The sequence below is a fragment of the Heterodontus francisci genome, chromosome 18 (assembly GCF_036365525.1).
Source record: "Heterodontus francisci isolate sHetFra1 chromosome 18, sHetFra1.hap1, whole genome shotgun sequence".
NCBI lineage: Eukaryota > Metazoa > Chordata > Chondrichthyes > Heterodontiformes > Heterodontidae > Heterodontus > Heterodontus francisci.
The window spans coordinates 30,229,816-30,243,048 of record NC_090388.1 but is presented as its reverse complement, the minus strand read 5'-3'; the positions used below and the strand labels follow the sequence as shown (position 1 = coordinate 30,243,048).

The 13,233-nt window shown below is 42.6% G+C and overlaps 1 protein-coding gene across 1 annotated transcript in view; it reads left to right on the top strand.

The window, feature by feature from the left end:
- Positions 1–13,233, top strand: part of wif1 (wnt inhibitory factor 1) — a 41,453-nt gene that overhangs the window by 6,357 nt on the left and 21,863 nt on the right. Inside the window, exon 3 of the mRNA XM_068051215.1 lies at positions 11,391–11,499. Coding sequence (XP_067907316.1) covers positions 11,391–11,499 — 109 coding nt within the window. The remainder of the gene's footprint in view (positions 1–11,390; positions 11,500–13,233) is intronic.

The window sequence follows — 13,233 nt, the reverse complement described above, 5'->3', positions numbered from 1 at the left end:
CAAGGCCAGCATTTGTTGCCCATCCCTAATTGCCTTGAGATGCTGGTGGTGAGTTGCCTTCTTGAACTACTGCAGTCCATCTGGTGTGGGTATACCCACAGTGTTAGGAGGGAGTTCCATGATTTTGATCCAGCGCCAGTGAAGAAATGGCGATTATATTTCCGAATCAGGATCGTGTGTGGCTTGGAGGGGAACTTGCAGGTGGTGGTGTTCTATAGTTTACAACTGTTATCTAAATGATTTGATAGACTAATGCTTGATAATTGTGCCTAATTATTGTCTATATAGGTGTAACTTTAATAAATTATTACTCCTGTTGTGAACTAGCACATATCAGGAATTTGGGTGCAGGGTTCAGCATGCCCAGTTCGTGGATCACACAATTCTTTTATCCATTAAAATGGATGCTGGGAGCACTAAATTGAAAATTTTACCTCCGGAATGTAAAAGTAGCTGTAAAACTTCCTGATAATCAACAATTAATTATTCCTTGATAAACCTGACAATATCATAGTCATTAATCTTTCTTGTGGCTTCCTCATGAATCAGCTACATTGAATAGATCTGCCATTGGAGACTAACGGTTAGGAAAGCAAAAATACAGACTCAATCCGCCCAGAAGTATTTTTAAAAAATATATAGCTTGTAGAACTCTTGTGGTGTTGCTCACAGCGAGTCTTCTGCTCACCTGGTGTTTTGTATCTCCTTAATTGTGTCGCTGTGATCTTTCTGTCCCTTTCATTCTCAAAGATCCGCTCTCTCTCAGAAATTGTGTTTCTATTTTTGTGAAGTGTGAATCTGATCTTTGTGTTTTTCTCTTTGTCTCTATTAGGGGTTTCCAACTTTAGTTGGATCAATTCTGGGAGGTTACATTACATGATCACCAACTGTCACGCATTCCCACCACTGGTCGCCTGATGCATCTGTCCTTTGCTTTATCGCACCAATAACAAAAGCAAATGGACACTGGGCTGGATTTTGCCAAGCTCTCAATGTCAGGCTCCGTGGCGGGAGCGGGGGAGTGGAAGATGGTGCTGGCATCAGTGCACCACGGAGGCCGACGCAGGGAAGGCTGGCCCGATCCTCCCGGTGGTGGCAAGGTTCCGTGGTTGGCCCCCCTGCCGCTGGGCAACGGGACCTAGATTTATATATTTAAATTAACGACATGCATAAATTTAAGTCAATTTACTTTCAATCTTCCAGGCTTGCCATGGTCAGATATAAAAGGTAAGTGTTTTGCAGGGGGACGGGCAAATAGTTAATGTAATGGTTATGGGGGGGGAGAATGGGCGTTAGAATTTTTTTGGTATAACATTTGAGTGGTACTGCTTTAAAAATTCAAATTGACCGGCAAGGCTGGCTGTCCTTTAAAAATGGTGCCAGTGCCTGTGCACAGGCAGCTGAAGCCATTGCCAGAGATGGACAGCCCGCCCCTTCTATGTGATGGGGATTGGGGGCAGGCAAACCCTGGCTACTTTGTTACCCAATTGCATGATTCTTGACTGTCCAAGTCAAACAACCATTTTTTCCCATTATAACTAATAAAGGAAAGAGTTTAAAGAAAATGGGTGGTGGGGGGGGGGGGGGGGGGGGGTGGTTATAAATGCCCCTGTGATTTTTTTCCTGGATTGCTTGCAACTATGTCCAGGAGATTATTTTTCAATTCCTGGAGATTCCAGAACTATCCAGGACCCCTCCTGTGTCTCCTTATTTCAGTGCTCTAGGTTATTTATCTATATTTTTTCCTCCAACCTTTCTGTCTGTGCCCTGATCGTATTTTCTGTCAGTTTGCTGCAATCTCTTTTTTTTTGTTCTGGAGTGTTTCTTTTTCTCTATGCGACAATCTTTTTTTCTCTTTGTACCTCTCTCTGCCTCACTAATTTCTTTCTGTCCCCAAATCTGTCTTTTGGTCACTCAGCGCCTTTTACTGCCCCTGCAAATTTTGTCTCTTTCCCTAGTAACTCTGAGGTTCTGAGTGCCACCATGGCAATTTGTGAAATAAAATGTAATAAATTTTGTAATTTGAGAAAATGACCATCAAAAGTTGCTAGTTTGTCAAAAAAGCCCAACTGGTTCATTAATGTCACTCCTACCTAGTCTGGCCTATGTAGGGCTCCAGTCCCACACTAAGAGGCAACGAGGGATGAACAGTACATGCTAACTGCCCAGTGTTGTCCACATCCCAAGAACAAATTTTTAAAAAAAATTCCGTGTCATTGTGCTGACTATCTCTTTTTCTCTATCCTACCAGTTTTTTGCTTAATTTCTCTCAATCCCTCACTCACCAATATGACTTTTTCTTTCTCTTCCCCAATCTGCCTTTTTTCTGGCTCCCACCGTCCATTTCATTTTTTCATGTATCTTTCTGTACCTGGTTAATGTTTGTATCTGCCTCTATCTCTGGCCCTTGAATCATCTTTCTGGTCCTAGAGCACTAGTGGAGCTAAAGAACAGTCTAAGTTTGGTCTGTACATCAACAGGGCATCATTGACATAAAACTTCCCTCCCTCCGAGCCCCCAATGGCTTCTTAGTGAAAGCGTTGGAAAGTAAGGGTGAGCTTCAAATTTCTTGTCAGTAGAAGGTGGGCATGGAAGGAATGCGGAACCCTCCCTCCCCCGCAAGCCCCAAAATCTTATTAATGGGAGCTTCATTAGCATACAAGTAGAAATTTGTGTTGCTGTGAGTTTTGTGGGGGGGGGGGGGCGGTGTAGTGGGAGCAGCTGCATGGAGGGGCTTATCAGATATTGCATTTTTTTTTTGTGTGGGGGAAAGAGGTGGTACTAAGCCCCAGTTCATCTGGTGGGGAGAGGAGGGGATAAACTTTCTGCAAATGTATTGGTTGATCTGATTGAACCAAGGCGCAGTCTTCCAGGTGGCCAGTATGTGGCAGCACGGAACAATTCAGGGTAAAGGTTTTTCATATCAAGTGATGCCTTTGGCATCCTATGGTTAGCGTTAACAGATTTAGAATAAAAATCAGCCATTTTGCAGGCCTACCGGCAAGTGTAGCAGCTACTGCAGGCACATGCTGTAAAAAAAAAAGTTTTAACTAGCTTAATTAGCTTCCTTTATAATTAATTTTAAAAATCCAGTAGAAGGAAAGTAAGAGCTGTTGAATATTCTGTTTATTTGTAACTAGTAAGGTGTATTAGTGTTAGGGTTTAAATTAGTTACGTAAGTCATTGGTGAGTAGAGCAATTCATTACAAATTAATTAAAACAATTAATTAAGTAAAACACAGTAAGAATGGTAAGGTAGGGGCTGTGTTGCAGCTGTAGTATGTGGGAGCTGGTGGACACCAATGTAAGCTAAGGCAACCACATCTGCAGTAAGTGTCTGCGGCTCAAGGAACTTGGGCTCAGAGTTGATGAGCTGGAGGCCGAGCTACGGACACTGCGATGCATCTGGGAGGGGGAAAGTTACCTGGACGCTTTGTTCCGGAATGCAAGCACACCGCTTAGGCTAGGGTCGTATGATTTGGTCAGTGGTTAGGGACAGGGAGGTGTGACTGCGAGTAAGGCAGATAAGGGGATTGAGAAGGTACAGATGGAGGAGTCATAGCCCTTGCAATTGTCCAACAGGTTCGAAGTTCTTGCAGCTTGTATGGATGAGAGTGGGGGCTGTAGGGTGGATGAGCAAATTGACCATGGCACCGTAGTGCAGGAAGCCATTCAAGTGGGGTGAATAAATACGAATGTAGTGGTAGTAGGGGACAGTAAAGTCAGGGGGATAGACACCATTCTCTACAGCTGAGAGCGTGAATCCAGATGGCTGTGTTGCCTGCCCGCTGCCAGGGTTCTGGACATCTGCTCAGGACTGGAGAGGAACTTGCAGTGGGAGGGGGAGGATCCAGTTGTCGTGGTCCACGTGGGTACCCATGACATAGGACTAGGAGAAAGGTTCTGCTTGGGTATTATGAGTAGCTAAGGGCTAAGTATTTAAAACGAAAAAGCAGAACCACAAAGTTGGTAATCTCTGAATTACTATCTGAGCCACGAGCAAACTGGGATAGGGTAAATAAAATTAGAGAGTTAAATGTGTGGCTGAAAAATTGGTGCGGCAGAAATAGGTTTCGATTCATGGGGATCTGGCACCAGGACTGGGGAAAGTACTGTTGGGATGGTCTTCACCTGAACCACAGTGGGACCATTGTTCTGGCGAGTCGTTTAACTAGCGCAATAGAGAGGGATTTAAACTAAGTAATGGGGGGAGGGATCAAGTGAGAGGAAATGTGGTAAATGGAAGGGAAAGGACAAGGCAATATTGTGAGGTAGCAACATGGTTAATGATGAACAGCGTATGGCAGGAAGGGACAAAGCGTACAAACTTAAGAATGCACTAACAGATAAGGCCAGAGTTTGCAAAAATGGTAAAAAGACAGAACTGAAGACTCTGTATATGCGTGCAGCATTCGTAACAAAAAGAATAAATTGTTAGCACAAAAAAAAAATGTATGTCCTGATAGCCATTACAGAGACGTGGTTGCAAGGTGACCTTGGCTGGGACCTGAATATTCAAGGGTATTTGACATTTTGAAAGGGCAGGAAGCTAGGAAAAGATGGTGGGGTAGCATCGTCCATTAAGGTACAGTAGTGAGAGATGACCTTAGAAATGTCAAAATGTAGAATCAGTTTGGGTGGAGATAAGAAATAGCAAAGGACAGAAGTCATTTGTGGGAGTATTTTATAGTTCCCCTAACAGTAGTTACACTGTAGGACAGAATATACAGGAAGAAATAATGGGGGCTTGTAAGAAAAGTACTGCAATAATCATGGGTGATTTTAATCAACATATAGATTGGACAAATCAGATTGGCAAAGGTAGCCTGGAAGATGAGTGCATCGAGTGTATTCGCAACATTTTCTAAGAGCAGTTCGTTCTACTGCCAACCAGGGAGAAGGCCATTCTAGACCTGGTAATGCGCAATGTGACAGGATTAATTAATGATCTCATAGTAAAGAAGCCTCGAGGCAACAGTAATCATAACATGATAGAATTTTACATTCAGGTTGAGGGTGAGAAGGGTGAGTCTAACACCAGTGTTTTAAATTTAAATAAAGTCAATTACAAGGGTATGAAGACAGACTTGGCCAAAGTGAACTGGGAAGTCAGGTTAAAAGATAGGACAGTAGAGAAGCAGTGGCAGACATTTAAGGTGATATTTCATAACTCTCAGCAAAGATATATTCCAGTGAGAAAGAAAGACTCCAGGAGAAGGATGCACCACCCATGTCTAATTAAGGGAGTTAAAATAGTATCAAATTAAAAGAAAAAGCGTACAATTCTGCGAAGATTAGTGGTAGATCATAAAATTGGACAGAATTTTAAAAAACAGCAAAGAATGACTTTTTAAAAAAAAAAGGGAGAAATTAGAGTACGAGAGCAAGCTAGCTAGAAATAAAATAGATAAGAGTTTCTACAAGTATTTAAAAAGGAAATGAGTGACTCAAGTGAGCATTGGTCCTCTAGAGAGCGAGTCTGGGCAATGGTGGGGGGTTGCCTCCGCTGTGCAGGGAGGGTGCTTTGTAAAACAAGGCACCCTCCCTGCGGGCTTGCTGGGGGGGAGGGTCCCTCCTTCATGGGCAATCTGTGGCCCATGGAGGGCCCCATCCAGGAAAGTGCACCTCACATGACCCACCTCCACCCTGGACTTTACCCAATGCCACTTACTGGGGCCTTTTGGATTAGCCCCAGCGACCTTGCCTCACTTGCCTGAGGTCTGGTGTTCCAGCGCTGAGCCTGGGTCCAAGGCTTCTGCAGTACCAGCAGTGGCCACCGCTCCTGGTGGCACTGCCAGCCCTGTGATTGGCCAGCAACTGTTGGAGGTAGGATCCCCTTCTTTAAAAGGATGGGGATCCCGGCGCAGGAAACATAAGTTTCAAAACACTGGAGGATTGCCCCGAGGTGGCGGGCGGATGGGGTGCACGAAGAGATCGATACGGTGTTCCCTCCACCTTTTCGGCCCATCGTCAGGAGGCCCGCCTCCTCCTCAAAATCCAACCCAATGGATCATTTTCGGGTTGGCAGGATGTGACCAGTGGAGTGCCACAGGGATTAATACTGGGCCCTCAACTGCTTGCAATCTACATCAATGATTTAGATGAAGGGACCAAATGTGTGGTAGCTAAATTTGCAGATGACGCAAAAAGATAGGTAGAAAGGCAAGGGTGGTCGTTTGGGAGGGAAGGGGGAGGGGGGGGCATCTCGGGTCCTGGGGGTGGTTGGGGAAGCAGGGGCGAACCTCAATCGGGCACCCTGTACCCGATTGTCAGGGCCCCACCATCACCCCGCCCCCGGTGCGCTGAGAGGCCGCCAGGTATTACTGGGGGGCCTTTCACATCTACCGGACGTCCGCTTGCCGCGGGTAAAATACCTGGAGCAGGTGGCCTGTTCTCGCCCGCACTCCCACCCCATGTGGCCCAACTAAAGTGGGGTGGGGGCTGGCCGGGAAGGCCTCTTGGAGCCTCCCGCTCAATTTTACGCCACCCCCCACCACCATCTGGCACACTTTGTGGGGTTGGGGGCGGGGGGGTTGTGGTGTCGTAAAATTCTGGCCAGAGTCTACAAAGGGATATAGATAGGTTACGTGAGTGGGCAAAATTTGGCAGATGGAGTGTAATGTGGGAAAATGTGAACTTGTGCACTTTGGCAGGAAGTTGGCTATGATAGATTGGGGAACGTTACTTGAAGGGTTGACAGTGGATAGGCAATGGCTAGCATTTAAAGAGCGCATGGATGAATTACAACACTTGTTCATTCCAATTCTGAAGAAGGGTGACTGACCTGAAACGTTAACTCTGCTTCTCTCTCCACAGATGCTGCCAGACCTGCTGAGTATTTCCAGCGTTTCTTGTTTTGAATTGTTCATTCCTGTCTGGCACAAAATTAAAACAGGAAGGGTGGCTCAACCATGGCTTACAAAAGAAATTAGGGATAGTATTAGATCCAAGGAGGAGAAATATAAAATGGCCAGAACAAGCAGAAAACCTGAGGATTGGGAGCAGTTTAGAATTCAGCAAAGGAGGTCAAAGGGATTGATTAAGAAGGCGAAAATAGAGTATGAGTAAGCTTGCAGAGAGCATAAAAACTGACACTAAAAGCTTCTATAGGTATCTGAAGAGAAAAAGATTAGTGAAGACAAATGTGGGTCCCTTACAGTCAGAAACAGGGGAATTTATAATGGGGAATAAAGAAATGGCAGACTAATTAAATACATACTTTGGTTCTGTCTTCACAAAGGAGGACACAAATTACCTCCCAGAAATGTTGGAGAACATAGGGTCTAGTGAGAAGGAGGAACTAAATGAAATCAGTATTAGTAGGGAAATGGTGTTGGGGAAATTGGGATTGAAGGCCGATAAATCCCCAAGGCCTGATACTCTACATCCCAGAGTACTTAAGGAAGTGGCCCTAGAAATAGTAGATGTATTGCTGGTCATTTTTCAAAATTGTATAGGTTCTGGAACAGTTCCAATGGTGTGTAGGGTAGCTAATGTAACCCCACTATTTAAAAAAGGAGGTAGAGAGAAAACGGAGTTATAGACTGATTAGCCTGACATCAGTCGTGGGGAAAATGCTAGAGTCCATTATAAAAGATGTAATAGAGCACTTGGAAAACAATGACAGGATCGGAGAAAGTCAACATGGATTTCCGAAAGGGAAATCATGCTTGACAAATCTACTGGAATTTTTTGAGGATGTAACTGGTAGAATAGATGAGGGAGAATCAGTGGATGAGGTGTATTTGGACTTTCAGAAGGCTTTCGATAAGGTCCCACGTAAGAGATTAGCATGCAAAATTAAAGCACATGGGATTGGGGGTAAGGTACTGACATGGATAGAGAACTGGTTGGCAGACAGGAAACCAAGAGTAGGAATAAATGGGTCTTTTTCCGAGTGGCAGGCAGTGACTAGTGGGGTACATCAGGGATCAGTGCTAGGACCCCAGCTATTCACAATATATATCAATGATTTAGATGAGGGAATTAGATGTAATATATCCAAGTTTTCAGATGACACAAAGCTGAGTGGGAGCTGTGAGGAGGATGCAGAGAAGCTGCATTGTGATTTGGACAGGTTGAGTGAGTGGGCAAATACATGCCAGATACAGTATAGTGTGGATAAATGTGAGGTTATCCACTTTGGTGGCAAAAACAGAAAGGCAGATTATTATCTGAATGGCGATAGATTGGGAAAGGGGGAGGTGCAGCGAGACCTGGGTGTCCTTGTGCACCAGTTGCTGAAAGTAAGCTTGCAGGTGCAGCAGGCAGTTAAGAAGGAAAATGGTATGTTGGCCTTCATAGCGAGAGGATTCGAGTATAGGAGCAAGGATGAGTTGCTGCAATTATACAAGGCCTTGGTGAGACCACATCTGGAGTATTGTGTGCAGTTTTGGTTTCCTTATCTGAGGAAGGATGTTCTTGCTATGGATTGAGTGCAGTGAAGGTTCACCAGACTGATTCCTGGGATGGCAGGACTGATGTATGAAGAGAGATTGGGTTGATTAGGCTTGTATTCGCTAGAGTTTAGAAGAATGAGAGGGATCTCCTAGAAACCTACAAAGTTCTAACAGGACTAGGCAGACTAGATGCAGGAAGGATGTTCCCGATGGCTGGGGAGTCTAGGGCCGGGGGTCACAGGATAAGGGGTAAGCCATTTAAGACTGAGATAAGGAGAGATTTCTTCAACTAGAGAGTGGTAAACCTGTGAAATTCTCTACCACGGAAAGCAGTTGAGGCCAAATCATTAAATATGTTCAAGAAAGAGTTAGATATAGTTCTTGGGGCTAATGGAATCAAGCTATACGGGAAGAAAGCGGGAACAGGTTGCTGAGTTTGGATGATCAGCCATGATCGTATTGAATGGTGGAGCAGGCTCGAAGGGCCGAATGGCCTACTCCTATTTTTCTATGTTTCTATGAATAGAAAAGCAGTATATTACTCTGCGGTATAGAGGGACCTGGGTGTCCTAGTACATGAATCACAAAAAGTTAGTATGCAGGTACAGCAAGTAATTAGGACGGCAAATGCTGTTGCTGTTTATTGCAAGGTGAATAGAATATAAAAGTCGGGAAGTTTTGCTACAGCTGTATAGGGCCTTGAGATCACATCTGGAGTACTGAGTACAGTTTTGGTCTCCTTAAGAAAGGATATAATTGAATTAGAAGCAGTTCAGAGAAGGTTCACTTGACTGATTCCTGGTATCAACGGGTTATGATTAGATTAGATTAGATTAGAGATACAGCACTGAAACAGGCCCTTCGGCCCACCGAGTCTGTGCCGACCATCAACCACCCATTTATACTAATCCTACACTAATCCCATATTCCTACCAAACATCCCCACCTGTCCCTATATTTCCCTACCACCTACCTATACTAGTGACAATTTATCTTATGAGGAAAGGTTGAACAACTATACCCATTGGAGTTTAGAAAAATGAGAGGTGATCTTATTGAAATATATAGATCCTGAGGGGGCTTGACAGGGTGCATGCTGGAAAGATGTTTCCACTTGTGGATTAGTCTAGAACTAGGGGACACAGTTGAAAAATAAGGGAGCTGCCAGTTAAGATGGGGATGGGGAGAAATTTTCTGAGTCGTTAGTCTGGAATTTGCTTCCTCAGAGCTGTCGAGGCTGGGTCATTGAATATATTCAAGGATGAGTTAGATAGATCCTTGCTAGACAAGGGGGTCAAGTGTTATGGGGAGCAGGCAGGAAATTGGAGTTGATGCCAACCATGATCTTATCAAATGATGGAGCAGGCTCAAGGGGCCGAATGGCCTACTCCTGCTCCTAATTCGTATGCTGATACAGTTTTACTTAAAGGACAAAGCCTGGGTTTGGAGTTTTCAGTGCATCTTGAAAGGGAATGTTGTGACCCAATTAGTGTTTGTGTATATATAATATACAAATTGGAGATACCCAGGATTGACAATGGGATGCAAATTACATTGCAAAGCACCCAAGTTTTACCTACGGTTTATGATTTCACCTGATCCCCAATTGGAATTTACTACCTATAAACATATCAGGGTCTCTGTGGCCCTCTGATCATTCTAAATTGCACAAGAAAACAGTCACCTGATCTTTAAAGTGAACCTGAAACAGATACCTCATACCTCTGTGAAATTCTCTACCACGGAAAGCAGTTGAGGCCAAACCTCTGGTATCAAAAGCAATGCCATTTCATTTTTCTTTCTTCAGACTTCAATTTGAAAAATGCATATCACATCCAAATATTTATGATAGAATTTAAAGGTGTGAATTATTGCTTTCCCTAAAATTTCTAATAATCATAGATTTCCCCCTCAAAATTTAGCAGAAGTACCAATTTCAACACTATCATAAATGCTCTGCACCAATAAATGATGAAAATTTAGTGACCGCACTGTAAACTTTCACTTTAGGTTCAATAAAGTTGCACCCTATAATGCATAACCTGATTTGTAGTCACAATACATGCATCTTCTCCTCTAGGCTCCTTAATGAATTGTTTGGTTCTTTTGTTTAAGTTTGTTGATCCATTCCTGTGAGAAAGTAATATATCCTGATCTATAACTAGTAAATTATTTTTTAAAATTATTTTAACCTAACCTTTATTTTAACCTTTCCAGTTCTATTTTCATAATATGGTTATGTTGATTAAAAGCTTTACAATCCACACCGTGTGTTTTGGAATATGTTATTTGCAAAAACCGTGAAGTTGTAAGAGTCCTGTTCAGATCTGAATTGCATTTCAGGTGTTTGAATCCAAGCCTTGAATTTGGATTTCTTCACACATTTTTCACCAGCTTTTCCACTCCTTTGCTGAAAGTGGTGGGTCTTACTGGGATACAATATCACAGACAAAATTGCCATTTAGTATCTTACCCATATGTGACCCTAGCTTGTAAGCTATTCAGCAGTAAAGGGCATCATGTTTCACCTGACTTTTCCTTTAATATATGCACATATGTGAATTCCAGCAGGAATAGTAATAGCAATTAGGAAGGTGACTGGACTATTTTTTTGCCCCCTCCCTAGCCCTGCTATAATTCGGGCTGAGATCACAGTTTGGGAGTTTCAGCCTGGAACAGTACTACACCAGGCAGTACATTCTCTTACTTGAGCCAACTGGAAGCTCATCGTCATGTTTTTGTAAGGCACATGCATATTCAAAACCACAAAACTGCAGTTACCTGAAAGAGACAGAGGTAACATGCATAATCTGAATTGACACAAACTGGACAAGTTTTGAAACATTCTAAAATTTTCAGTTGTGATCCTTTTAGACTTGAAAATAACTGAAGAACCCATCAGTAAAGCATTGAAAAAGATATGTTGCCGTTCACATTAAAGAAAACCATTGGGAAACAAATTAATTTTAATTCTATAAACAATCATTTCAGGCTCTGTATTTTTATGAATTCCAATCACTTCGGTCATTGGATAAAGATGTTATGGGAGATCCAACTGTGAACATTCCATTGCGGGCAACAATCTCACACAAGGCCACAGGTCAGTAAATCTTATGTGTTTCTTACTTCCTTTCAGTATTAAAAACATTGTTTTTAAATGTCTGAACATTTGAACTACCACCTGCCTGCTTTACTTGCACTAAAAAAGAACCAGTTTGGAAAGCAAAACTATGAAACGGCTTTTCATGCTTTAATTGTAAAAATATGTTCAATTGTGACATAATTAACAATAAAACAAAGTAGACTGAAGTAGATTTCAAAAGCCAAATTAAAAATATGATTTTTGCTCTTCCAAAAGCTTGGTGGGTAAACACATTGCCTGGTGTGGCATTGAGATGCTACAAGACTGGAAGCGTATACGGTCTGACCCCCTCCTCTGTGCTAATTTATATGGTCTTAGTCTGGGCAGCAGTTGAGCTCTACAGTTGATCCCTGACGAGAGGGCGAACAAATTTGGCACCGCTCCTAATCACTATACCATGACCCTTGCTGGATTGTGCATGTGAAGACCGTATAAGGCTTGACTGTGATGCTCCCCACCCCCTGCCCCGAGCTTCAGTTACTTGGCAACAGTCACTGTTTGGCTCACACACAAAGAATGGTGCAAGACACTAAAGGGTAGTCTGCACTAATCAGCATCATCAGAAGGGGAGAGAAAATCTGTAATTTTTAAGCATTTCACCTCTCGTTTTCTATTGATCCTTACATAACTTTCCTAACTTTTTACCAGATTTTGTCAGTTCACTGAGTTTAAAAAATTCTTTGAAAAGAAACTTCAACGAAATATGGTTTAAGCAATTCAGGATGAATTTATGTTTATAAATTTTCTGAACTTATTGATAAAATTGATTAAATGTCTTCAAGATGATCTGTATTAACATTACTTCTCATCACAGCAGTATAATTTACTGATCTATTGTGTTACTGGTAAAACCACTTTACTATAAAGATCATTTTACTGGGTGACAGAAATTCACATGATCTTGTACAGTTGGGACTGTATAACGGTACTTATTCAACAGTACAGTTCTGTACTAAAGTTACAGAACTCCTATGTTTTGTCCTATGAGCTGGAGTTGAGTCAGAGAAAAATCAAAAGGCACATTGTCTGAAAGAAAATACTGACTTAGAAATTTCCAAGAGGAGGTTAAAGGATATCCAGAGCTAAAAACCAATGAGACCCAGTATAGCACAATATAGAAATGTTTGGTAACTTATGAGGCTAGTTCAGTAACTAGGTATGGCTTATTTCTCAACATTTTCAGTGGAGAGAACTGTAAAAGAGGAAGTAAAATCTCGGACGAGTACTTTGTGTATAAAATTGTATCTCTTTTTATAGGAGAAAATAATGTATATTACCTGAAATCACATTGATGTTTTAGTAAAAATATATAATTTTCTTAATGGCATGAAACCTCTCCAGCTAGGCTGCTTGTGATTTTGCTGATGAAATCCATGTCCAATAGCAGCTGCATAGACAGCACAAGGGGCCAGTCCTTTAGCGCAGCCTGAGTACCTCTGTGCAGTCAAATGGGTAGAAATTGGTAAACCAACTTAGCAGTGAGATAGTCTTCTCCCAATTTGCCCAGGCATTGGTCCTACTCCTAAACATGGGACTGTTTTTGAGGTGTGCTGGGTGGATGCCTAAAACAGGCATATGGCCCCTTAAATATGTTAATGAGGGGTTAACGTCCCCTGAAAGACCCCTCTGCAAAATTTGTTCCCGATGAGCAGCTCAGGATTCTTTAGCAGCCTCTGTGACTACACGTGAAAG